The sequence below is a fragment of the Sminthopsis crassicaudata genome, chromosome 6, assembly GCF_048593235.1.
Source record: "Sminthopsis crassicaudata isolate SCR6 chromosome 6, ASM4859323v1, whole genome shotgun sequence".
NCBI lineage: Eukaryota > Metazoa > Chordata > Mammalia > Dasyuromorphia > Dasyuridae > Sminthopsis > Sminthopsis crassicaudata.
This window is the reverse complement of record NC_133622.1, coordinates 3,411,151-3,438,079: the sequence shown is the minus strand read 5'-3', so window position 1 is coordinate 3,438,079 and position 26,929 is coordinate 3,411,151. Positions and strand designations below refer to the sequence as shown.

Here is a 26,929-nt window from a genome sequence, read left to right as displayed (position 1 = left end):
GCCTGGCAGGATTAGAAAAGACGTAGAGATGACCCGGTCCAGCCTTCTTCGTTTTACAGATGACAAGGCTGAGGCCCAGAGGAACTAAACCTCTCCTGGAGTGAATAACAGTTAGGCAGCAGCTGCTCACAGGGCCGGCAAGCATCAGACTGTGTCCTCTCACACGAATGACCAAGGATCTTCTCGCTGGACTGTGCAGGACCTGGCCTGAACTCCTGCCTTCCACCCTTACTAGCCTCGGGCAGAGCACTTGCATTGTTGAGCCTCGTCTGTAAAATGGCTGCAGTAAACCTAGTCCTACCTGTCTCACCAGCTTGTCCTGAGGAAATTGCTTTGGGGTGATTCAGAGAGCGTCCCTCGGTTAGAGTCACAAATGCGGATGTGGAAGGAGCATAAGATGGGGCTGGCGCCTGGTGAATGAGGCTCTCTCAGAGTCCGTTGCTGATGTTCGTGAAATTCCTGGCACTTCATTTCTTTCACTGTTTTGCTCGTTTCTCCTAAAACTGGAGGGTGAGGCGTGAGGGGCACTCTGTTTGCTTTAGCCTTTCCAGCCTTTACCGAGCATGGAATTAAAATGAACAGGCCACGTAGCGTATTCCCATCCCCAAGAGTAATGTGCTGTTTGAATCATGACTTAGAATCTCTGGCTTTTCTGCGAATGGACTTTGTCTCTTTCTTCCAGGGTGAGATAGTGAGGCTCAGAATCCGTAGAGCAAAGCTAGATCAGGGGGCCCCCTGTGCCATGGAGACAGGAGGGCCGACTGGATCTTAATTGTCAGGTCTGAGTAGCGAGCTTGTCAGGAAAATGGGCAAGAAGGTGCCCTGCCACATACTGGGGTGCTTCTCTCCTTGCTCTAACCAGCCTTAATGTCTCTGATCCGCTCAGTCTTCAGCATAAAATGGTGTTAGGAGCGTTGCAGAGCCAGCGGACTTTTCCCAACAATGGTCTTTCTTTACCCATTTCTACCTTTCCCTTTCTCTCCTTCCTAATTTTTCTTCATGCTTCTTTCCCCTTCCTCTTTGCCTTTTTCTTTCTCTTTTATTCCTCCCCTTACATCTCCTTACTCCCCCGTGAAACAAAAAAAAAAGGTGGGGAAGTTTCAAAGCCAGCAGGGATATCTTCCCTCAGGCAAAACAATTTAATGATCACTGACTCAGAGCTCTTCATAATAAGAAGCGTAAATGAAATTTTTGTTAGCCTCATAATTAATAACCATAATATCGCATCTGTAAGATGAAGAGACTGGACAGCATGGTCTCTGAGGTCCCCTCTAGCTCCCAAACATGAAAGAAATTATTTTTTATTAAATATCGTCTATAACAATGATAAAATTTTGAACTGAATTTGAATTTATTCAGGACTTTGCATCCCAAAGGAGCGGGGCAAGAATCTGGTTTAGGAAACTGACCCTAGCCAGGTCTTTATATAATTTGTTCTTCATTTCCCTAAGGGTAAGTGTCTATATTCACCTTGACATGGAGGGGGGGGTTCCTTCCATATTTCCCAGTTTGAAAGTCATTACAGTTTGCTACCACTCTGTACCTAGCCTTGATTTTTTCGTAATTGATGATTTCCTAAATAGGACTGTATATGTTGTTTCCCCAATTAGATTGTAAACATCTCCAGGGTCAGGACAATTCCTTTTGTTTCCCTCCAAGGTGGCAAGTAGAGGGCTGAATATACTGTGGGTGGTCAATAAATGTTAGTCAATTCCAGCACCAAGCTCTGACGGGAGTAAAGGTATATTCTCAGAAGGGGATTCCCAGGAAGAAAGCCAGCATCCTTTTTAGTCTGGGGGCGGGGCTCTGGAACAGAGAACATGAAATAGGTGAGCTTGGGGAACATTTAGAATACAGAGCGTAGAATGCTAGAGCTGGGTGGGACTATAGACTAAAGCACAGAGAATATAAGAGAAAATAGGATGATCGAGTACGAAAGAGAATTCTAGAGCCAGCAAGGACCTTAAAGCCCAGTGCTGAAAAAGTTAGAACTGGAGCACAGGATGAACCAAAAAGGACCCCAGAGTGTAGAATGGTAGAGCTACAATCCATGTGAGAACATTAACCAGAATTCTGGAGCACAAGAGCACCTAGAACACCAAATTCTGAATGTTAGAACTGGAAGGGATCCAAGAGCATGGCACGTCAGCACCTGTAACGGTCTTGTAATACCAAATCTCAGATCTCGAATAGATCTTAGGATACGGAACGTGGCAGGCCAGAAACACATACTAGAATACATAGAATACCAGAGTTAGAAAAAGCTTTAGAATATAAATAATTAGCGATGAAAGGGATCTTAGAATAGAGAATAGGCTATCTTTTTTTTCAGTTGTGTCCAACTCTTTGTGACCCCATTTGTGGTTTTCTCGGCAGAGATCCTGGAGTGGCTCGCCATTCCTTCTCCAAGTCATTTTACAGATGAGGAAACTGAGGCAGAGTGAAGTGACTTGACCAGGGTCACCCTGGTACCTGAGGCCAGACTCAAACTCAGGAGGACGAGTCTCCCTGCCCCAGGTCTAATGCTCTGCACACTATGGTGCCCCTAGTGACCACCAAGTATAGCATATTGGATCCATAATCTAGTCCAATCCCAATGTTTTATACATGAGAAACAACAAATCCAAACAGCCATGACCTGCTCTCGCACAGCCAGGGGGGTGATCTACACCGGGATGCCTTTCTAGTTAGTCGAGGATGAGAAGGATGTCTGTCTATCTGACCTTACCTGTCCAGACAAAAAGCATCACTGCCTTTTACTTAATGTCAAATCCTCATTTGCCTCTATTTTTGGTCAGGAATTGTCCAGGAATGCACTAGAATGTGGCTGCTTCTTGTTTCCCAGATGAACCATTCCCAACCTGAGGGCTAAGGATTCCTGGGAATATGGCATTTCCCCAAGGCGTCCTCAGCCATACCAAACCTTGTCATGTAGATGCTAATTTCGCTTTTTAAAAAGTATTCAGAATAATTTGGTATAATAAATGAGCAAACATAGCCTCTTAGGCTCAACAATTGACATTTAATCATCAAGGAGCCAGCTTGAACCCTACTCTTAAATGTTTAGTCTGAGCATTTACACCTCAGAAATTGGCAAATGCTACAAATAATGTCTTGATTTATAGCTTTGTTGATTGTCTCGGCTTAAAGAAGTATTGATAATACAGATTAAAAGTGTGTCCTGAATACATTTTCCCAGGGGCAAGGTTGCCATACACATAAATTATGTTTCACAGGTCTATGGATGCTCTGATGAACAAAAGGCAAATTAATTTCGTTTAAATTAAAGCTAAATCCAGAGGAGCTTTTTATTGGCAGATATTTTCTCAATAAATACACAATAAAGAGGATACTAATGGTACGTGAGATTTCTCAATTTTTTAATAGTTAAAAGAGGATTCTTTAGAGGTTGCTAAACCTCTCAGTGGCTAAAGCACTGGACCTGTTCTCAGGAAATCTGCGTTCAAGTCCAGCCTAAGAATATTTACGAGCAGTCACTTAGCCTTATTTACTTCAGCTTCCTCACCTAAAATCCAAAGGTTTGTGAGAAAAAAAATGAGAATATTTTCAAAGTGCTTTGCACACCTTAAATCACTATATAAATGCTTGTTTTTATCATTTTACTAAAAGGTTGGAAGCCACCAAAAGACTCGTGGGAGCAGGATCCACACTTTGACCTTATTTACCCCCTGTGGCGCATGCAGTAATCACTTAACAAAGGCTTGGTCGATTCCATTTGCCCCAGAGTGTCCATTCCCACGTATCCAATCACCCGTTGATTCCATTTGCCCCAGACCCATGAAGTCCCACATTCACCCAACACCAGCCAGTGAGGAGGAGTGCTCCCCCACGGTGGCTTCTGCCTTAGCTCTGCCTCCCGCCCCAGACTGTGAAGTCCAGAGCAGACATCGGGCTCTTCCTGGTTGGAGCTTTTAATCCAGGGAGGGCGGGGGGTGACATATACCTTGATGAACCATGTCCACAGAAGGACGCATCCTCTCCTTAGTCTAACGTGTGGTTGGCATGAACTTGTCAGTCCGTGCTGCTCTGGAGCCCCAATCCACCAGAAACCCTGTTTTTTCCCTAAGTTTGTTTACTCTCCTGGGCCCTTGGCATAATGTGGACAGTTAGCCTGTTTGGATACTCTTTTTCCATAAAATCTATAAAAACAATAAATCTGGAACAAACAGGGCATCTCTGGGTAGATAACTGCCCGTCCTACTTAAACCCACGTCACAGCAGTCCTATAAAGGCAGAGACAGAAAGCCTTGAGAAGGCCACAGTTCAGACCTTCTTCCCACCAGCCCACAAAGGATTATATGGATCCTGGCTCCCAGCCGATGCTTGACTCCTCCCCTCCAACAGCGCCAGTTTCTCGGTTGGGGTGTGGCAGAAAAGCTGGCAAGCTATGGCCAGTTGGCAATGGCACCTCTGTTCCACCGGGAATTCTGTCACAAACAACATTTAATTGCTTCTTCGGCTGCTTCCTGTCTCCCTGTCCACTGGCCGAACGGACTCACTCGGTTCTTGCTCTTCACTCACAGAATAACTGGGTACAAACCACGGCAGGGCAGAGGAAGAGTGACATCTCCTCCACTCTAAAGGTCATCCCGCGTCTTTCCTTCTTCTGGTCTCCTTAGGTTTCAAACTTTTGAAATGGGCACCAAGCTGTGGGCATCCGCTGTAGCAGAGGCATTCTGCCATATTCGCTCCCTACCTTTAAATTGTAATATCATCAGGAAGTATTTAATACTGGAGTTAGCTGGCAATCTCATCAGCGATGGCAATCTTTGGCGAGCACAGTAGCCCCTCTTGTCCTCCCATGTCCAGCACTTGACTGTCTCTGACTTTCTATAAATCCACCAAAGAAGCACCATGCAGGATGCTGCAGGTCTCCCTCCTGTGCTTTTAACGTTCCCCGGATAACAACCCAACATACGGCTGCCACTTCTCACCACCTAAACCTCCTTGTCCCTGGTGATGTCTCTTATGTCACTCTAGACTGGAAACTTTTGTTCTTAAAATGTTCTAGCTATGAGATTGCCTCAGTTTCCCCAGGAACCCACAAGACTTGTGAATCAACGGATGTTAGGATTTCAGTGCAATAAATCATTCTAGTGAAATATGTACTAATTCGTGTTCTAGCAATAACTTGTGTCAGACTATTAGCAATTTTCTTTAAAAGTCAATGTGATTTATTTTATCATCTGAGGCGCATGGGCTATCTTGCTCACTGAGAACACAGCCCGTTCTAAATTCTTGTGGCCTCATAAAATACTTTTTTTATTTATTTATGAGACTACAGGAAATGATTCTTTTGTCCCTAGTCTAAAAGACGGCACAGCTAACTTGGAAAGGTGGAAAAGTAAAAAAAAAAAAAAATTCATGGAGAAAATGCTGACCTTTTGACCTTTCATTTTAAACAACTAGGATCCGTTCAGACGCCATCTTCCCTACCAGAAACCTTCCCTTACCTCCCCAAAGCCGGTAATACAGCCCACTTCAATTATTGGGTTTTACTGAGTACATCTCATTTTCATGAACTCCATTGAAAAGAAGGAACAATTGTTCAATTCAATTCACTAAATACTAACAAATTCAATGATGTTCACTCGGGATACAAACACTCCAAAGAAACCGTCCAAGCCATCAAAAACCTTTCACTGAAAGGGATAAATCCTTGATAAAAGGTACCACGCAACCAAAAAAGGAAGGAGGGGAAGATCACTAATGTGGGACGGGGCGGGGTATCATCAGTGACTTACTGGAGGAAGTGGCTGATGAACTGAGACTTACAGGAAGCCACTCATGGAGAGTCCATCCCAACCGCGAGAGACCCCCTGGGCTGATGAGTGATGTGCTGATGGGAGCTTAAAAAACAGTTGGGCCAGAAAGTAACGGAAATGAAGCAAGCCTAGAAAGGGAGGCCAGGGCTAGCCATGGAGCCTTAAATGCTTTCTTCAAAGTGCTGCACTTGGAGCTTCCTTTTTACTTAGCAATTAGGGCTCAGGAAAAATTTTCCCAAAAAATGGAGAAATCAATTTCCAATACAAAGTTTAAAGATAAATGCCTAGACATGGACCATTTGCAAGGAGTCTGCATTTTATCCTATAAGTAATGAGGAGCCATGGAAGATTAAATGTAATTGTTTTTCCTTTCTCCCGAATTCATATAGCGTTTCGCTTTTTACTTCCTTTATAAGTTTATCATTTATGGAGCTGTTTCTGTTTGTCTGTATGTGTCATCTCTCCCTGACTACAAGTACCTATGTCTTCTCTAAACTTTCTAACATCCCATTATCTAACATTATCATCATCATCATCATCACTAGCATTTGCATAATGTCTATGTGCCAGGCATGGGGCAAAGCACTGAACAATGACTATTTCATTTTATCCTCACAACCACCCTGGAAGGCAAGTGCTATTATTAACCCCAATCTACACTTCTGAAAGCTGAAGAAAAGAGTTTAAGTAATTGAAGGTCACCCAGCTAGTATTGATCTGAACTCTAGACCAAGGATTTTTATCCATTGACCACCCCACTGCCCTCATCATACTTTATATTTTTAAAAGTCTGTTGAACTTAATTAATTTGATGTGAACTTATTTGAATACAATGGAAGAAAACAGAATCAAATTGATTCAAACTACTAAGTCTTTTAAGTTCTACTGAAGCATTCTTTGAAAAATCAACTTATCTATAAATAGCAGCTATAGAATAGCATCTTAAACCTTTTGAGCTCACATGCTAATTAGAAATGACACAAAATTTAAATCATTTAAAGCTGACAAAGTTATAAAATAATCAAAACATGCACAATTGCTTCATTTGAAATGCTGCGCTTGAAGGTTTGCTTTTCCAGCAATTAGGGTTTGGGGGATCATTTTCCATGAAGATGAAGAAATCAATTCTGCATATAATGTTTAATGATGAATGTGTAGTAATTGCCCATTTGCAAAGAAATTTCTTACCTCTGAATGCTGGAAGAAATTGCTTGGCTGAGGGGGACACTCAGGATGATTTAACTACATAACCAGGGGCAGCCTGTGTAGGAAACCAAAAGCCTGGGTTTGAATTTAACATTACAACATATTCATTACATGATTCTTGGTCTTAGCTTCTTCATCTTTAAATCTAAAAACTTAGGTTAAATGACCTCTAAGGTCCTAAACTATGTCTTCTTAGTGTATTGAGGAGGATTGGAAGAGATGTCATAAAAATAGCTTTCCCAAATCCTCCAACTAAAATGTATTCAAATTCCTGCCATTGAAAAATAAACTACATTTAGTACTTCGCTCCAAGGAAGAGACAGGAGAGGAAAGCCAATAAGCAAGGAGAGAATATTACAAGTTTAAAAAGAAGTTCTGGAAATTATTGTTTTAATGCAAATTTTTGGAATATCTGTCATTTCCTCCATCTTGGTATCCCCTTTAGCAGTACAACATGCAATAATTCTCTGTACCTTCCCATTAAGTCCTCCCCTGAAGATTCACCCGATATCCTCAAGGCTTTCCTAGGGACCTCTATATATTACCTGAGTGACAGTGCAGGAAGTGGGCTGTCCATAAGTTTTATCTTGCTCTTACTATAAGACCATCCCCCTCCATTTCTAGCTGTGGGTCTCTTTAAAAACATGTTCAACACTGATACTTTTTCAAAAATTGTCATTTTCAAATCTCTCCATTGTTGGGTCACAAGGACTTGATTCTTTGAGATTTGGTTCCATGATTGGCAGTCATGGAGCATCATCAGAAAATATTAGTGTTGAAAAGAGTAGATCTGGTTTCAAGGTGAAGTTGGAGTAGAGAGTATTAAAAACATGGCAGTTTCTTAAATAAAATCTCGTCATTCTCTTTTTTGTATTTAATTATGGGCCTAATTCTTTGTCCTATCTGTATCATCTACTCAAAGTATATTTAGTAATGGACTAACTCTATGGATTGTGCATAGAATTATATATCCCACTCTTTATAATAGGTCTTTTTCATCCACTTGATTATTTTGTGTGAATTGTCAGGCTAAAATCATTTGAAGGGCCCTCAGTGTTACTTAGGAAGCTTTGGAATGTTTCAAAGCTGAATGAAATCAACAACCTGCCATCTAGATGCAGGGCATCAGATCTCACAATCTATAGCAGGACTTCTTACCTGAGATTCAGGTACCACATATAGACTATGGAAAGATTTCAGAGGTTTGGTGAACTTAAATAGAGGGGAATGCAGTTTTTTTTAAACTCTAACTGAAATTTGGGGGGTTATTTAATTGCTTAAATTCATTATTCAGAAAAAGAGTTCATAGGCTTCAGCAGTCTGCTAAACGGGATAATGAAACAAAAAAAGATTAAGGACCATTGACTGAGAGAGAGGGAATCCTTCTCCCATCACACCTTGTGCTGGGCATCCCCCATGAAAATGAGGAATACTTTTGGTCTACTTGTACAAAAGGAAGCCTGTAGGTTCTTATTTTATGCTTTCTTTGATCCCATAATCTGAATATTAGAACTTTATCTCTTGATTCATATATCAAGGAATTCTATATGATCTTTACATATGCAAAGGATCTAGTGCTAGGGGAAAGCTTCTAGGTCTGAATTTTGTGCTGCTGATTCAAATGCCTTTTTAATAGTCAAAGGACAGTAGGATCTTGTGTTGAAACTGTAATGATACAGTACAGTATTATATACTCTTTTCCAGCAGAGGCTATGAAAAAGAGAGGCATTTTAGGTGTCTTATCATATTTGAAAGGCTGTGGACACACAGAAGAGGAGTACAGAGAAGCGTATTTTGGCTCAGTCTAACAAAGCAACCTGACAATGGGAGCTGTCCAACCCCAGAAGGGGCTTTCTTATAAAGGGAGAAATGATGAGACTGCTATTAATTACCCTAGTCATTAACACTGCCTTCATCTTGAAATCAGTCCTATGTGCTTTGAACTGACTAATCTGTTTGCATGGTGTGTCACCAACCCCTAACACACTTCTCGGCACGTAACAGGTGCTTAATAACTGAGCGCTAAATTCAGCTGAATGAGTGCACTGTTACTGAAGGTCTTCCAGAGGAGGGATCACCTATAAGAGATCACGAAGAGGGGTTTATTCTTAGCCCAGGAGAGTGTAGACTAGCAGACAGGCCCGCAAGGTCTTTCCTGCTTCAAAGATTCATGTCGTACATTTTATTGATTCCATGAGACAGGTTTACCTGTGACTAGAGAGGTGATCTGGACTTGGATTCAGATTCAACGCTGAAACTTAGCTCTGAGACACTGTTCACACTTCATGGGTTAAATGTGAAGATTGAGCCCCATGATAGCTAAGGTTCTTTCCATTTCTGACTCATCTAAGATCTTACAATTATTAAGTTTTCCCCCTAAAACTCAAATGCTGATTATTATGTTAATTTTTTAAATTACATCTCCTGACTGTGATAGACTTAGCCTCTGACCTCACCTTGTTGTAGCAAAAGGTATAATGATTATAAATGATGCCTTTGATGCTCATGGCCCTTCTGAACTGGAACGATTTAGACGGAGGATATTGTCAGAGGAGGAAATGGGCAGCACCATATCTCAATAAATCACAATAACATGGAATATGCTTAGTCATTTCTAAACCTTCTAATGTTCTGTATATGCTTTTTTAAAAAGTTTTAACTACTATTCAGGTACCAAGCTATTTATTTAACTACCTCCATTAAGGCTTTCATTAAATAATAATGAAGTCATGGAGATGAAGAGCTATCCCAGGGGACTATGGTACCTTCATTAGTCTCATCTAATAGAGCCTAGACCCTGAGCAGCTAGGAATAACAATTAAGTGGCTCCACCACAGCCACATGAATAACAAGAAGGAGCGCCTATGAGAGAGTGGACACCGAGACTCTGCACAAATTTGAGTTTTCTGCACCTTTGGGCAAGTCATAGAAATAGAATCTCTGAGATGGAAGTGGTCAGATAGTGCATTTAGCCCAGTCTTCTACCTTGGACAGGAATCCTTTCTGTAGTAAAACGCCAGGTTCTAGGCACCAGCGACACAAATAAAAAGAAGGAAATAACTTTAATGTCAATGATTTTACCATATAGTGGGAAAGACCACAAATTAAATAAATATATACATACAGACATTCAAAATAAATACAGGTCATTAAATTCAAGGTAGATTGGGGGGCACTAACAATTGGGGGGATTCTATAGAAGTATTGCATCTTGAAGAAAGAGATGGTATTCTAGGAGGCAGAGATAAGGAGAGAGTGCATTCCCTAATAATGGAAAGCCAGTATGAAGGCCCGAAGATGGGACAGGGCCTGGTTTTTATAAGCAAAAAGTATTACTGGCATAGGCCAGAACAAAGAGTTCTGTTATATATATATATATATATATATATATATATATATATATATATATATATATATATATATATATATATATATATATATATATATATATATGTGTGTGTGTGTGTGTGTGTGTGTGTGTGTGTGTATTTATATATATATATATTTATATGTGTGTATATATATATATATATTTATATGTGTAGATATATATATATATTTATATGTATATATATGTAATATTTAGATATCTATAAAAACTTATTTTGATAATGGGAAACATTAATATATAAATCTGTTTTATATATAGCATAAGTGTAAATATAAATATACATAAACAATATAAATATATTATGACCAAATGTATATTTATGCATTGACTAAAGCCTAAGTATGAGATCACTGACTGAAGTTTAAGTGTATAATCATTTATTTTAGGTGTCATTTCCTAAAGCAAAGTTTCTCACCAATACATTTTAAAATCCAGCTGCCAATCCATCTCCCCTTGCCATCTGCCCCAGGGCCAGCTCACTTCTCCTTGTCTCCAGACTGGACCTTCAGGAAAGCTTCCCCTCATTCTAGGAGAGCTCAAGCAGACAACTTTGGAACTCCTTCCCTGGGGCGGTGCTGTCTTAACTGGTTAATGAGAGAAGGCAAACTCTACTGATGGAAGGATATGGAGTGAGCCCCAGGGCAGACCCTGTTTCACATGCCATCTACCAGTCCACCCCTGGCCATCTCGCCATCTGTGTTGCCACTGTGTATCAATCATCCCCACTTAAGTCCAATTTTTAATTCATTCATTCACTTAAGGGTTGGTGAATATTCCTCTAGGAAAGGAAGCAGCATTCACAGACCATTACGGCTGTGGCTTCATAATAACATCTGACCTTTAAATAACTCTTCCTTTAAAGGTTTCCAAGGACTTTTTTGTAGTCAATCTCATTTGATTTTCACAATCCTGAAAGGTAAGTGCTTCAAGTAGTATTATCTCCATTTTGCAGATGAAGTGAGGTTCGGAGAAATTAAATTATTTGCACACATTTATTAAATATCTGAAATTGGATTTGAATCCAAGTCTGCCTAATCCCAAGAAGCCTAGTTCTCCACCCATTATCCTCCTGGAAACAGCAAGAACAGAGAAATCTCATGTCCTTTTTTATTGGCTGGTTGACCTGGGCATGTCATATAATCCTGTTTGCCTCAATTTCCTCATCAGTAAAATGAGCTGGAGACAGAAACAACAAATGCCTCTAGGATTTCTGCCAAGAAAACCCCAAATTAGTCAAAAAGAGGCGGACACGACTGAAACGACTGAACAGCAACAACTAGATTAGCAAAGTAAGGACTGGACTTGTGATCTCCCTGTCTTGGGGGTCTCCTAGGTGAAATGGGATCTTGTCCAGAGTTCTACAACCAGCCAAAGTACTAGAAAGAACTTGAACCCAGACCTTCCTGACTCAGAGGAAAGTTCTTTATCCACTGCGCCTCATGGCCTCTATCTTTGAGGAAACATTTCAACTCAATGTTAATAAAGTATATGACAAGTCTCTTACGCTACTCTCATGGGAAAATGGAGACATTTGAGCTGGACAAGAGAATTAGGTATATCTCAACTAAGTGAATGACCAGAGCAAGAAATACAGTCATGAGGGAGTCACTATTGACTTTAAAGAAGGTCTCCAGTGGCCTGACCCGGTGATCTTTGGCATCTCACATTTTTATCAGTGACTTAGAGAAAGATCCAAACCTCGAGCTTCTCTGATTTGAAAGTGACACAAAATGGGGAGAGATGCTTAACACACTGGATGGCAGGTTCAGGGTGCAGAGATTTGGAAACACTGGAAAGTTGAGTTAAAATCTAAGAAGAAAAGTTAGTAGAGATGAATGTAATCTCATTTGCTTGGGCTCAAACATTTTGACAAGTACAATATGGAGGACTCGATGGTACTTTGGAGGCTCCAAATGAGCTGGCTAGCAACAAATGGGAGCCACAGAGCAATAGAATCTTTGGCTTCCGGCAGGAAGGTGGAGGGTGTCCAGGACTTGGAAAGTGACGTCCTGTTGTCCTCTGCCCTGGCCAGGCCACGGCAGGCACAGTGTTGGGCAACCCCTTTTAGGAATGCCATTGACAAACTGGAAAGCATTCCTAGGGGATCAACCAGGGTGGAGGAGGACTCCATGATCCTATTATAAGAGGCTCCGGTGAAAGAAGCAGAAATGTTCATCCGAGAGAAGGAGCAGACATGAGGGTGCTTGGCTGTGCTCTCCGCTAATGGGGAGACCGAGCCTTAAGATCCTAAGTCTTAAAACCTTAAATAGATTCTTAGATCAGAGGTGGACAAAAGCAGAGTGGACTGCTTCTGAGATAATGGGTTTCCCCATCGCAGGTCTCCAAGTAAAGGTTGCGTGACCTTTGGGCAGGTTATAGAGGGGATTGTTATTTAGACCTGAGCTGGACTAAATGGAACCAAAGATCTCTTCCCACGAAGATGACAAGCTCATCAATTAAGAGCCTTGGGAAAGAAAAGAACCTTTCTCTCCGGAGTATCAGAGGATTCCTGCAGTAAGGGGTATTTGAGCTAGAGACTGAGTCTATCTGGTGTAGCAGGGAAGGTTGGGGGGCTGGCAGGGAGAAATGGGGCCAATGAGATGGCTAGAGATAGAGAAAATACTAGGGAGGGAATGGCTTTGAGCAAAGCCATTGATATAGCAAAGTACTAGGCTAAGTCCAAAGGCTTTGCGGTCAGTAGTTTTACTGTCCCATTTTAGAGATGAGGAACCTGAGGTTCCAAGAGGTCAAATGACTCCAGAGATAGATATTCTCTGCAGACTCGGTTGATCTCTAAGCCCAGATATTTTGAGAGTCAGTGGTATCCAAGCAACGGCAGGATTAAGGCAGTCCCACACCACTGATAACTTTGCTCATTGTTTTCTTCTCTTCAGAAGGCCACCTGCCGCTGGGTTAACCACAGGCCCACAGGCCTATTAATATACCAATTATACCTATTAGTTAGCACTAAGGAGGCAATGTCCAAATGATTAAGAGGGTGGATATAAGACAAAGCATCACTTAAACAGCTGGTGGATTATTTGGGTCCAGGATCAAAACAAGATTGAAGAGAGATCAAGCTCAGGAAAATTCTACCTGATTTTCCTAATACACACAGCTACCGTCCTCATCCCCCCGTCTGGGCCACGGCTGAAGCCTCCTGATGGGAAGCCATGATTTTAGTCTCTCCCCCTCCAGCCTCTCCTCAACACAGCCTCCAAGCCAGGGCTCCTAAAACAAGAGTCGGAGCAAGCCACAGACCTGCTCCATAGACTCTGTGACTTACTCCGTGCCAGGGATAAAGGACATTCTCCTGTCAGGCACTTCCCCATCTGTCTCCAGAGGCTCCCCAGACTGGCCGTACATCACTGCCCCCCCCCCCGCCCGTGCACTCGGCTCCTCAAGGCCCAACGGGACGCTGTGTTCCTGCCTGCTTAAGCCTCTGTGCCCTGCTGGAGCTGGCACTGCTCTCTGCTCTCCTCCATCAGCAGCTCAGCCCACTCTCCACTCTCCCTGCCTGGCTCCATCAGCAGCTTGGGCCGCCCATCCCTCCAGGTCCTTCCCGATCCCTCCAGGTCCTTCCCGATCCCTCCAGGTCCTTCCCGATCCCTCCAGGTTCTTCCCGTTCCCTCCATCATCAGCACTCGCCCACGCCTTTCTCTGCACACGTGTGGGTATCACCACCGGTGGCCATAGTGGGAAAGGAAAGGGTGGCTTTACTGTTGGCAGCGAGGAGACTCAGGATGAGAGCAGGAGGACCTAGTCCAAGTCTCACTATAGCCACTTACAGCTCTGGCAGCCCCAGCAAGCCCCTTAGCTTTTCTCAACCTCTGTTTCCTCATCTGTAAAACTGGGATATTAACAATAACATCCACCTCACGGGGTTGCAAATGAGATGAAGTAAATGGTTTTGGAAACCATCAAATGATATTTTCACATATATAAGAATATATATAGGGGGCAGCTAGGTGGTGCAGTGGATAGAGCACCAGCCCTGAATTCAGGAGGACCCGAGTTCAAATCTGGTCTCAGACACTTAACACTTCCTAGCTGTGTGACCCTGGGCAAGTCACTTAACCCCAGCCTCAGGGAGAAAAAAAAAAGAACATATATATATATATATACACACACACACATATATATATATATATATACACACACATATATATACACACATATATATGTATATATACATATATGCATATATATACATATATATACACATATATGGTACATGTGTCTATATGTGTATGATATATATGCACGCACACACATATAATGCATGTGTGTATATCTGTGTGTGCATGCTATAGACTGATTACTATAGGCTACACGTGTCTGGCACATAGTAGGCACTCTATCTGACATACAGTAGACACTCAATAAGTGCCTCTTGAATTAGATTGAATTGGATCAAATTGACAATAGCCTCTGGAAAAGGACATGGCCGAGGGTCTATTTTATTCAGCCACTGAAAGCTCATCCTTGAAAGCATTGCCGTCCCACCTACAGATGCCTCCATTAAGAGCCCTAGTTGATCAAGTGACCAATTTCAGGTGAACCATAAATAAGGGGCTTTATCATCAGCATCAACAGTGAGTGTTTGCAAGGAGAGAAACAAAGAACTTGAAAATATACCCGAATTAATACATTCTCCTTAGGGGGGAAGGAGGCTGTCGTCTATGTGGGCTAAATTTTAAGGAAGAGTTTTAATCGGGAGAACAGGAACAAGGATGTCCTCCATTGGCAGGATGGGAGGACTTGAAAAACCTCAGGCTTATCTGCTTTTAAACAACTGCCAACAAATATAGCATTCCTTGCTACATCCAGCCAAATGCCCAGATTTACCCACACCCATAAATGACATTGGATCCGGGAAGTGACTATTACTTCTCATCCAGATGTTTAAGCTCCTTTTAGCAATACCCAAGTCCTGTCAAGCAGAACTCTACTCTAAATATTTTGACGTGCACCTGGAGGCCCTCAAAGAAAAGGTTTCTAGAACAGTATTAGTAATAAATGTAATTATAACAATACATCTACACAATGTTTATAAGTTAACTTCATTCTGGCAACTTTTCCACTTAATCTTTTCTAATTCCTTATATAAAAGCATTTCTTCCATTATTCATTTTTCCTCTGGCATATTAGCAGCATGTTTAAATAGGTCAGGTTGAAACTGTGGCAATCACTCACAGCAGCCCCTTATCTTTAACCTTTCTCTTAATTTGATATTGCTTTGGTCCTTTGCTCTACCTAGATGGTCTGATGGCACACAGCTGATTCACAAATGTCTCCCAGTTGCGTCCAGCTTTTTAGATACCGTCATTTTCATGTGTCATAATATGGTTTGGTACTGACTATGTCCTCTGTCTTCTGGCTCTCCCTTGGAAAAAGTTCTCCATATTACACAGGAAGAGGCAGTTTGTGGTACAATAATATTGAACTTGTTCAGGTCAGGAAGACCTATCTCAGTCACTAGCTATGTAAATGAGCAAGCCACTTCATTTGTCCTGGTCTCAGTTTTCTCATCTGTTAAATGAGGATGGGGTCATCTGAACAGCATCTTGACAATTTAAAAATGCTATTTCAATGAGATTTCTGAGTCACTGATAGCCCGGAAGCTTCTTTACCTTCTCAAACCTGGCTCATCCACATGGGTGATATGAAGCCAACTGCATCAAGACTCAGAAAATGCCAGGACCTCTTCAGTGAAATTCATGGCTGGTCATAAGAGATCAGTATAACAATTTGGACAGGAAAAACTAAATGGATGAAAAATAGCTATTGTTCCAACTACTGATATATTATATATGTATGTATGTGTATATATGGAACCAATATGGCATATGGATGTGTTAGGGATCAAGAATTTGGAGGCTTGCAAGTGCATTTTTCGATGATGATTGTCCTCAGTGACAAAAGACAAAAACAAAGACTTTTTAGCACAAATTCCTTCCTGAAGAAGTTGTGTCTTTTAATACCACATGCAAGCAAATCTTTGAGGAACCAGTGTTTTTATGATGAGGAATCAAATTTGAAAAGCATCTAGCACATTGGGTAGGTCCTCTGTGGGGGGTCTATAGGAGACCATGGAGGAGGAAATCATATGAGGTAGAAAAGAAATGGATGGGTTTAGATTTTAAACAAATGGAGAAAATACTTATATTGAAGGGTTTATACATCTGTGGGATATGAGTATATGAGTCCATGGTTTTTTTTTTAATTTAAATTTAAGAAATAATGGATTTGTAAATCTTGAATTTTTAACCACAAGGCAAACACTGAAAGAAATTCTGGTGTTTCTCTAAGAAGTCAAATATTTAAGTCGAACTTGGCATAATATGAGTGAATTCATTTAATAAAGTTGTTTAAGCTCACTGCTGTTTTCTGATAACAATCCTTTTTCTTTTATCTCAGAGGTAACGGAAGAACCACAAAAGAGGGATCGAGTGCTTTAAAAAGCTGGAACCTTGGCCTGTCCCCAAATAGGTCAGAATTTATCTTCACTTTTAAACATTTGGAATGAAAATCTAAATTTGAGGCCTAAATTTCTAATTTCCTTCTGGGATTTGCTTTCCTTGTGCTTCTGTGTGGCTACCCCTCTGTCTCCAAGATGTTAACTCCAACACATCTTTTTTCTTACTGTACATTCCTTCCATGAATGCGCTAACCCGTTCTCCTGGCTTTATAATCTCTATGCAGAATTCTAAAATCTATGTAACTGTCCACTTGTATTGTTAACTATATGGCCTCTGAGCCATGTTTCAAATCTCATGCTGGACAGCTCCACCTGGATGATCTATCTGTACTTCCAATTCAACTAGTTCAAAACTGAAATAATTCCCCCCCCAAAAAAAAGACTCCTCTCCTCCTAATGTGGTTTTTATTACGATTGTTTATTAATCTATAATTTATAAAAAGGAGTGATAACATCCACTAATTCCCAAGCCTGTTATTAGGACTTTCTTCCAATTCATTTGAATAATTTTTTCAAGTATCTAATAAATATAAGGCATTACACTAAGGAAATTACTTGGCAAACCTTAAAATATTTTATGGTTATTGCAAATATTACAATTCCGTTGCAATCACTATTGTTTTGTTGTTCAGTCATTTTTTCAGTTGTATCCAACTCCCCGTGACCCCATTTGGGGTTTTCCTGACAGAGATACTGGAGTGGTTTGCCATTTCCTTCCCCAGATCATTTTACAGACGAGGAAACTGAAGCAAATGGGAGTATGTGACTTTCTGGTGGCACAGCTAGGAAACTGAGTTTTCCTGACTCCAGGCCTGCTACTAGCCACCCAGCTGCTTTTAATCATTATTATTATAATACCTTTTTAATGTCTAGTCTCTTTCTCATCCTAAGAAAACACAGGATTGTTAGGATTACCAGGTGAGAACTCAGGTTGTCTGGACAATTACAAGGTGAGAACTCAGGTTGACTTGACAGTTCTCTGGCTCAGACCTTTGGCTCAGGCCTTTAAAGGGAGTTTACACCTTAGGAATTCTAAGAGGAACAAGTTCATTGGTTGTAAGTAATTCCCACAAGCCCCTGGGAGTACCCACAAGTCCATTCTCTGGGAAGATAAAAAGAGGCAACATTGAGCCTGGAGAGGGAAGGACAAGAGCTGGAGGAGATTCAGAGCCAGGATTCAGGAGGAAGAAGAGGCTGGCTGGAGGCTCCAGAAGCCTCCCAAGAAACCTGCTCATAGAGGAAAAGATTATACAGAAAAGAAGCCTCCTCCCAGAGAAGGATCACAACTGAGAGACAATCAGAACATTACACAGGATATTCCAGGTCTTACACCAAGAACAAGCAAGCTCCTAAGAACCAGATTCCTCTCTACTGCTTTTGAAAGCTAGCACTAGTCAACTTGCCAACAGTCACTTGCTGGTCAAGGTCCTTCCCCAGGAAAAATGAAGGAATTCTGACCAGGAAATGGCCAGCTATCAAAAGGTTCTTTAAGGACTTTCTTTGCTTATGAAAAATCATGGATGTGTTCAGGTGAATTTAAGTAAACATTAAATATCTTCCAGTAATGTCTCAAATCAGCGTGTCTCACTCTCACCAGATAAAGCGAGAAGCAAGAGAGGAAAAAAAAAAAAAAACCAAGAGCCTTCCTTTAAATTGTATGGCTGAAACAATAACATACATTGAAGCAATATTTACAATTATATTAAAAAAGGGAACTAGAAGAATCGGCTTATTCTAAAACAAATTATTTCAGAATGTGTCATAGCATGTTCTGGTGATATTAAAAAAGAGTAAGAGATGATGTTACAGCAATCTATAACAAACCATTTATAAAGTAGGATTCAAATATACATATATTCAATAAACACAGACATCTCTCTATCACTGCATATTTAAAACGAAAGATGCAATGAGAGCATAAATTATTATTGGATCTGTATGCACCAAACTGGAATTTCTATTAACTATATATTTGGGGCTGTTACTTTTCTTGGCACAGTCAAGAAAATATTGAGACTGGAGGAAAGCTCTTCTTCCTGCTTTCAAATCCAGACACTCACTAGCTGTGGGATCCCGGACAAGTCCCTTAATCCTGTCTGCCTCAGTTTCCTCCCCTGTAAAATGAGCTGGAGAAGAAAATGGCAAACACTCCAATATTGTGAAGAGACAGACATGACTGAAAAATGACCGAACAATAAGACAAGGAGATGGGCTTTGAACACACGTCTCATCATTTCGTTATTCAGATCACCTCTGTGGAGTCTGCTCTTCTGTACCTTTTCTACCCACATTAGTCAGGTGAGCGCGAGTAAGAGCCGGCTTTCCAGAAAGCCCAGGAAGGGAGGTCACTTTTGTGGAGCTGAAGGAGCCCTGGGAACGAATGCATCCAGCATCTCATTTTGTAGATGAAGATGTGGGGACCCAGGCTCAGACTCTTGGGTTTCCAGGTCCAGACGGTGTCACAGGTCTGGAAAGTCATCGAGTTCAATCCCTTCACTTTACGGAGCAGGAAACCGGAGCTCCCAAGGCAGGGCAGAAAGAAGCCAGAGCTGTGCTACTGCAGTGTTAGTTAACCCCAGTGAAACAGAGTGTGTGGAGATCATTAGTCTTTTTTTGACAAGTGAAGACACTGGGATTTAGAAGGTGATTTGCCCACACTTACTGTGGAAAGCAAACGGCGGAACCGGGACTTGGAATTTCTGACTTCCTTTTCGCAGAACTGCCTCCCTGGCAGTCCCTGGAAACAAAAATTCTCTTCAAAGCCTTCCACAAAAGACAGACAAATGCTGGTTTTGAAGTCATTCAAGTTAACTAACTGTGTGGCCTGGAGCCAACTAATTCTCTTCCTTGGGCCTCAGTCTCCCCACCTATAAAACCAGGTGTTTTGATTTAATGATCTCCCTAAGTGACATAAGCAACTCTAAAGCAGCCTAAGATATCCACTAGTATCCAACTGATCCCAGCACAGCAGAGCCACAAAAACCTGGGTTCGAGTCTGGCCTCTGCCTGTAAGTTTGTAGCACGCTATAGATTTGTGCTATATATTGGTGCTGGGAAACTAACCTCTCAAAGCCCTCGAAGACTATAAATTATGAATTAGTTGCCGATCTCTATTAGTCAAGGGAGTTTCCGTCACAGGAGTACCATATTGTGATCGGATGACTGAGGATACAAAGGTTAGCGCTTCTGAGCATATGGATTTATTAAGCAATACGTGACTATTGCTCAGCAAAGTGGGACCAGGTCTCCTCAGCTTGGCCCTGGACCTTGAAGACAGGGGGAGAAATATTTTTAACTTTTATCTTAATATATAAAAATCTATCAGTCATCTAAGACCAATTGAAAGAAAACAATTAAGCAGGATATTTCCAGTCTGAGGAAACATTAGGGTAAACAATATTGATGTCACTTTTCAGATAAGACATATGGCCTGCTTTAAACCTAGGATCCTTGCATTAATCTTCAGGTCTGACTGGGTTCTGGTCAGCATAACTGAGGTTCTTGGTTAGGGGTCTCTAAGCAGCAAGGAGAGGTGGTCCCCGTTTCCCAGCCTCCCACGATTAGGTTTAAACAATGTAATAAAACTTTTTCACAATTACCATAATTGAATCAAATTTTCTCACAAAACAGAAATTAGGCTAGACCCATAATTGGGTCTGTTTCTATTGAAAGGAAACAGAGCAAGATTAAGAATTGAGTCACAAGATGGAGCCGGTGGCGTTCACTCAATTCCCTTAATGCCAAAGCAAAGTCCAATAAACCCTATGCTTCTACTTAGGAGTTATTTTCTTTTAAATGTATAATATGATGGAGCGGGGTTTAAACACTGGGCACGTTATTGAATCAGTTAATTTTTGGCAGAATTGAGAAAAGCCATCTTGATGAGCTCCCATGAGGCCCTGTACCCCATTCCACTCTAGAAGTCGTCTCCAGAAGAGACACAAAAGCCATTGTACTTATGTCACTCTGAGAGTGATGGTGAGCAGACCAGCCTAAATGACTTCAGAGACAGAGGCCAGCCAGAACTTTGGGGGATCCCAAATAACATTCCCACGAATCACTAGGATTAGAGTAGACTACTGATCTTTGGCTTTTGGTAAAGAAAGGATACTCAAAAAGAGTTAAGTGTAAAGAAGAAATAGGGACCAATCTATAGAGTCATTTAAAGGTTTAAAAATCTGTATATCATGTATTTATCTAGACATAAATATATATGTATACGTATAGAGACAGAGGTAGATATCAACAAGTACTTTTAAAAGTACTTAATGTATGTCAGATACTGTACTAAGCACTACGAATACAAAGAGAAGGAAATAACAGTCCTTGATCTCAAAGAACTTATATAATAGAGGAAACAGTAATATACATTTATTTACCACACACACACACACACACACACACACACACACACACACACACACACACAATACATTCAGAGCAATTGAAAGGACTCTGGAGTGTAAGGCACTAGACACCAAAGGGGCAGGAGGGAGGCCAAAGAAGGAAATAACAGTCCTTGACCTCAAGGAGCTTATATTCTAATAAAGGAAACAGTAATATACATTTATTTACATATATGTGTGTATATATATAAGATATATTTAGAGCAGTTGAATGTATTCTAGAGCCTAGAATGTAAGGCATTAGACACCAAAGGGGCAGGAGGGAGGCCAGAGAAGGCCTCTGGCCACAGGTACCATTTGAGCTGAGTCTCTGAGAAACTAGAGGTGAAGAGTGAGAAAATTCCAGGGTTGGGGAAAATTAGTACAAAAGGACGGACAGAGAAGGGAATGGAGGGGGCAGCAACGTGCTGAATGAACTGCATTCCCTGGAGGGTGATCACCATTTGAACCTCCACAAAATCATCTGCTGGACCTTGACATTTGTACATAGTCTGGGAAGGCAAGAGAAACATTTCATTTCACTTCAACTCCTGGTCTCTAACTGGGGGCACCGTCCAACTGCCAACAAATCATAGGGGATTCCATTATTGGTTATTGACCACAGGACCACGATGCGTCCTTGAAAGGTAGCCCCATTACACAATGGCTTCTAAACAGAGGAAAGATAAATAATGACCACAACCATCCCAATCACAAATACAAATCTCCCTCAAGTTTTTCAGTGTGTCTTTCACAAATCACTCAAGGAGGGAGATGACCAGTCGTACAAACGCACTGCAGAAACTGTCACCTCAGTTCTCCATGTTTTGGCAGAGATACAGCTCAGACAGTCACCTAGTCACACCTTCCTATCCTTCAGGGTCCTAAAACATTAGCTCTAGAATGGTCTTTGTGACTCAAAGTATTGAAACTGGAAGGAGATTTTAAACATAGAATGTCTGAGCTAGAGAAGGTCTTAAAGCATAGACTATCCAAGATGGAGGGGACCTCAGAAGATGAAATGTCTGTCTGAGCTGGACGACACCTTAGAACATAGAATGTCTACCAAGGGAACTCCTTAGAACATAAACTGTCTGCCCAGAGAACACCTTAGAACAGGGGTTCTCAAACTACGGCCCGCTGAGGAAGTTTATGTGGCCCACCGCAGTTAGAGCAAATGGTCTGAGGGGCGGAGACAGAGCGTGAGCTTTTGTTTTTACTATAGTCCGGCCCTCCAGCAGTCTGATGGACAGTGAACTGGCCCCCTATTTAAAAAGTTTGAGGACCACACTGCCTTAGAACACAGATTGTCCAAGCTGGAGGACACCTTAGAGCTAAAATGTCTGCCCAAACTGAAGGACACCTTGGAACATAGAATTCCTGAGCAGGAAGGGACTTTGGAACACAGAGTGTCTGAGCTGATGGGAACCTTAGAACATAGATGAAAGGAACCTAAGAGCATGGCGTATTAATGTTAGGTAGGTTGTTGGAAACAAAATTATTAGATTTGGATAAAAGTGCACGCTATCAGCTCTGAGAGGAACTTTAGAAATCTTCTAATCCAATTCCCTCATTTTACAGATGAGGAAACTGAGTTCCAAGGTGGTAACATGCCTTGCCCAATATCCCACAGCAAATTAGGTTCAGAGCAGGAATTAGATGGAGGGCCCTGACTTCCGGCCCAGCACTTTCTCTTACAATGCTGATCTGTGGCCGGTACCACTTTCCCCCGTGCTCCAGGTTCCAGGCAAGCGATCCTGACTTTCCTTTCCTCCTCTTCTCTGAAGCTCGCCGTGCATGGCTCAGCAGGAATAATAAGCTCTTTTCCAGTGCTACTGCCATTTCCTCTGCAAATTCATTTGGGGCACACTGACGCATGGGGCACCCAGGGGTTTCAAATCCCAGAAGAGATGACATCTGAATGAGCATCATCACTTCAGGGGCTTCTGCCTATGTGCCTCTCACCAACAGGGGGGGAACCTGCAGCAGGGAAAGTGTACATCAGGATCACTGGAAAGCCTCCATTGTCCAGGATCTGTAAAGGATTTAGCGGGCCAGTCAGAGTTTTGACCTCATGCTTGCTTGCATCCTAAATAAGCTATTTTGTCTCCCATAAATGCATTAAACTTTGCAATAGCTCGCTGTCACCAATTATTAAAGAAAGAAAGCATTCTCTTTCAGTTGTTGAGACAGAAATCTAGGATGTATTTTTGGTCTTCAATAAAGCTATTGTTGTTGTTGTTATGATTATTATTGAAATCACTCCAAGAATTTCATCTGGGGGCAAACTCCTTCCAACAATGCAGCTCAGAAATCTTTCATAATTTAGTGGCTATTCCTTGAGACCTGATTCAATATAACGCACTCATTTTTAACAGGTGAGAAAGCTGAGACTTAAGTGAGGAAAATGACTCATAAATGTTGGCTGAATTGAATAACCAACAATTCTAGCGCTAATTAGTGAGAGAACTGAAGCTCCAATGCAGGTGTCCTCATTCTCAATCCAGGCTCCTCTTCCCTAAGCCAACTGCCTCCCATTAAAAAATATCAAAAGAAAGTTTCCAGTTATTCCTCACCGACCAATTACCCATGAATTTCTACAAATTCCCAGAACAACCTGGAAACGGTCTAATAATTGTCTGCAGCGATTCTGCTTTATCAGTTCTGTTTAAATATGGTGCCAGGATCTGGCAGGGGTTGGGGATAGGGATTAGGTGAGGAAATATAAGCAAAATGAAAACAAAATGTTACCAGGTTGTTGTTGTTGTTGTTTTTTGGTTTTTTTGGTTTTTGTTTTTGTTTTTTTTTTTTTTTAGAAGAAATAGTATCTAGGAGCCAATGAGGTAAACCAGAAAGCTGAAACCGTGGGCTCAGGGCCAACTCCAACCAGCCTATCTCAGTCTTCTGACTTCCCTGGGCCTGACTTCCCATTGCCACGAGATGCATAATAATATTTACTCCCCAAGCTCTTTGTGATGCTTAATTAATTGCTCTTTGTGACGCACTTTGAGCACCTCAGAGGAAGGTGTAATGCAAGCGCCCAGGATTATTATCATGGCACAAACAAGTTGGAACTCAGAAGATGAAAGATGGCTAACTTGCCTCTGCCTCAAAGTTTAGACTATTTAAATACCCACAATGGCCAATGAAATTCATGGCAGCGATGGTGGTGCTAAGAAAATAATACATTTACATGCTTGTTCATAATATAGATCTATGATTCCATTTGCTCTCTTGGGGATAAAAAGGGAGGGAATTGGACTTGATGACTCCCCAGCTTCCTTCTGCCTCTAAATCTCTGAAAATATAAAGTTACTCTTGGAGGGCAGGTTTTATCATTGTAACTGTTCTTGTTTTGGTATGGATCTGAGATTTCAACGGGGTTAGGAGTTCTAGGAAAAGAATTTCCAATTTAAAGTCCTCGGAGTTGTCTGGGACACCTAAAACTTAAGTGACTTGACATGGTCTCAGGCAGAGTGTGCCAGAAGCAAACTCCAAGACCGGCCCCTCTAGTCGTGGTTCCATGCTTCCCCTCTAAGTGGATATCTTTATTTTCAAGAAACTGAGACTTGAAAGAATGAAATAACTTCTCTAGAATCTCCTGGCTAACAAGTGGTAGGGGCAGGATTCACATCCAGGCTTTCTCATCCCAAATCTCCTATTTACTTGCTTTTGTGATCCTTTAGGTTTTGGTTTCCTCATCTGTAAAGTGGGGTGCTAGTCTAGATGATAGCTAAAGTTCTTCCCTGATGGAACTGATCACACCCCAAGTCTAGCACCCTTCTCACCAAGCCCTTCGATACGGCTTTGTTATCATACTCTTTCAGTCACTTAATGGCACATTCTGCTTTGTTCTCTCCTAAACCCCTCCTAGAACCCAGACCTTAAAAGTAAAGGGAACCACCTCCTGTCCAGCACCTAGGACAGTGCTTGCTAACTTGCTAACTTGAATGGAACAAAATTTATTTTATTCAATGTGTCCGTACTGTCTATAGAGTGAATGTTGACCTGTTCTCCTTTACCCCATAGGTCATGGTTCCACATCCTTGCTACAGGTGAGTGGAAATCAAATTCTGATCTAAAATATGCTGCTTTTCTTCCTTCCATTTTACTCTTTTTTTCTCCTCCTCTTCCTCCTTTCATAACAGCTAATCTTTATAGAGTGATATAATGTTTGTAACGCACTCTTGAAAAACCGAGAGACGATATATGTGTATAATATATATATATATATATATGTGCTTGTGTGTGTGTATGTGTATATATATATATATATATATATATATATATATATATATATATATATATATATATATACATACATATATATATATGCAATGTGTATATTTATACTTGAGCCTCTCAACAACCCTCTGGGTGCTATTATTATTCATATTTTACAGATGAGGGAGTTGACTCAAACAGAGCTTAAGTGACTTGCCCTGCACCGCTAGTAAATTTTGCTAGACAAAATTGGAACTCGGTGTTTTCCTGCCTGTAAGCACAAGTCTCCATCCATTGTGCCACCTAGCGGCTTTAATGAAAATCACCAGTTCTGTATAAATCCAAGCGGCCTCCAGCAATCACGAGGATCCTCTCTGGAGTCTTTCTTAAATACTCCAGATCACAATGATATCCTCCTTCCCAGAAATCCTTTAGCATTTACCTTATATCCCAATGATTTGGTGCTAAATGTTACTTAAGTTACTTAGGTTTGTAGCAGATAGGAGCAAAGTTTTACATTCGTATCGTATCCCCATCAGCAAACACAAGACATACACTTAGTTCATCTTGGATAAATTCTCGTTTAAGGAATGAATTAATGAATTTCTTAGATAATTACAAGTCAAAGAATCTCCAGATAGCTCGCTACTGAAAAGCTGGGGGGTGGGAATGATGAGTTATTTTTATTGTTTTTATTGTTGTTTTATTTTATTTTTATTGTTTTATAATTTTTGATTTTGCTACCTCTTCTCCCCAGCACAAAATAGAAAGTCTTTTGTGTGTTATTGAAGAACCTCCACAATCTGATTTTTTTCAATGAGTCATACTAGTTGTAAAAATGGTGGAATAATGTAGACTCTAGCCACTAATAGCCGGTCAGGAAACTCTGCTTTGTAAAAATTCCTCTAACAGTAACAAATGTATAGTTGTAGAATTCGTAGCATTTCGTGATTGATGGTTATTATTAATAATTCCTCTATTGCCTCATTGTGGCATGGGATGCTCTGGAGTCTACAAGGCTAGCCTAGTGGAGGATGAGCTTTCTTAGCAAAATGGAGCACATAGAAAAAGGTTTTAATAGGAGTCCAATAAGTGGCCTGTGTCTGAGAACAAATGGAATCAGGTACCGAAAGGGTCATCATTATAAAGATAAAGATACCAGGACATACATTTGTTTGTTCGACCATAGAAATTCACAAAGACTGGCTTCTAAGAACCTGAGGGATGGTAATCACTGGAGAGTTTATATATCTACAAATAAGTCTATATTTTTGATGTACTGAAGTAATAATAATGTGGCTTTAAGGGATGCTTTATGTTTACAAAGTATTTAGTGAACATTATTCCAATAGCGCCTCCCATCCACCCTGTGAGAAGTTTGCATACGATTATTTACATTTTTCAGATGAGGAAACTGAGGCTGCAAGACTGAAAGTGGCTCGCCAAAGGCGGTACA

General features: G+C 41.1%; 1 protein-coding gene and 1 long non-coding RNA gene across 4 annotated transcripts in view; one reads left to right on the top strand and one right to left on the bottom strand.

Annotated features, from left to right (window-relative positions):
* CLNK (cytokine dependent hematopoietic cell linker) overlaps positions 1-26,929 on the top strand; it is a 177,218-nt gene that overhangs the window by 72,275 nt on the left and 78,014 nt on the right. The window contains exons 4-5 of the mRNA XM_074274809.1: positions 16,804-16,875; positions 25,279-25,304. Of these exons, the coding sequence (XP_074130910.1) occupies positions 16,804-16,875; positions 25,279-25,304 (98 nt within the window). The remainder of the gene's footprint in view (positions 1-16,803; positions 16,876-25,278; positions 25,305-26,929) is intronic.
* The window catches only part of LOC141546758 (uncharacterized), a 146,914-nt gene that overhangs the window by 72,223 nt on the left and 47,762 nt on the right, over positions 1-26,929 (bottom strand). The window contains exons 3-4 of one of the 3 annotated variants that reach the window (XR_012483412.1): positions 6,975-7,047; positions 1-1,806 (exon numbers count right to left, since the gene is read on the bottom strand). The exon at positions 1-1,806 is cut by the window's left edge and continues 1,060 nt beyond it. The exons of 1 other annotated variant lie outside the window; for it this stretch is intronic. This is a non-coding gene — a long non-coding RNA (uncharacterized LOC141546758). The remainder of the gene's footprint in view (positions 1,807-6,974; positions 7,048-26,929) is intronic. One more of the 3 variants, XR_012483413.1, reaches the window with a different exon arrangement.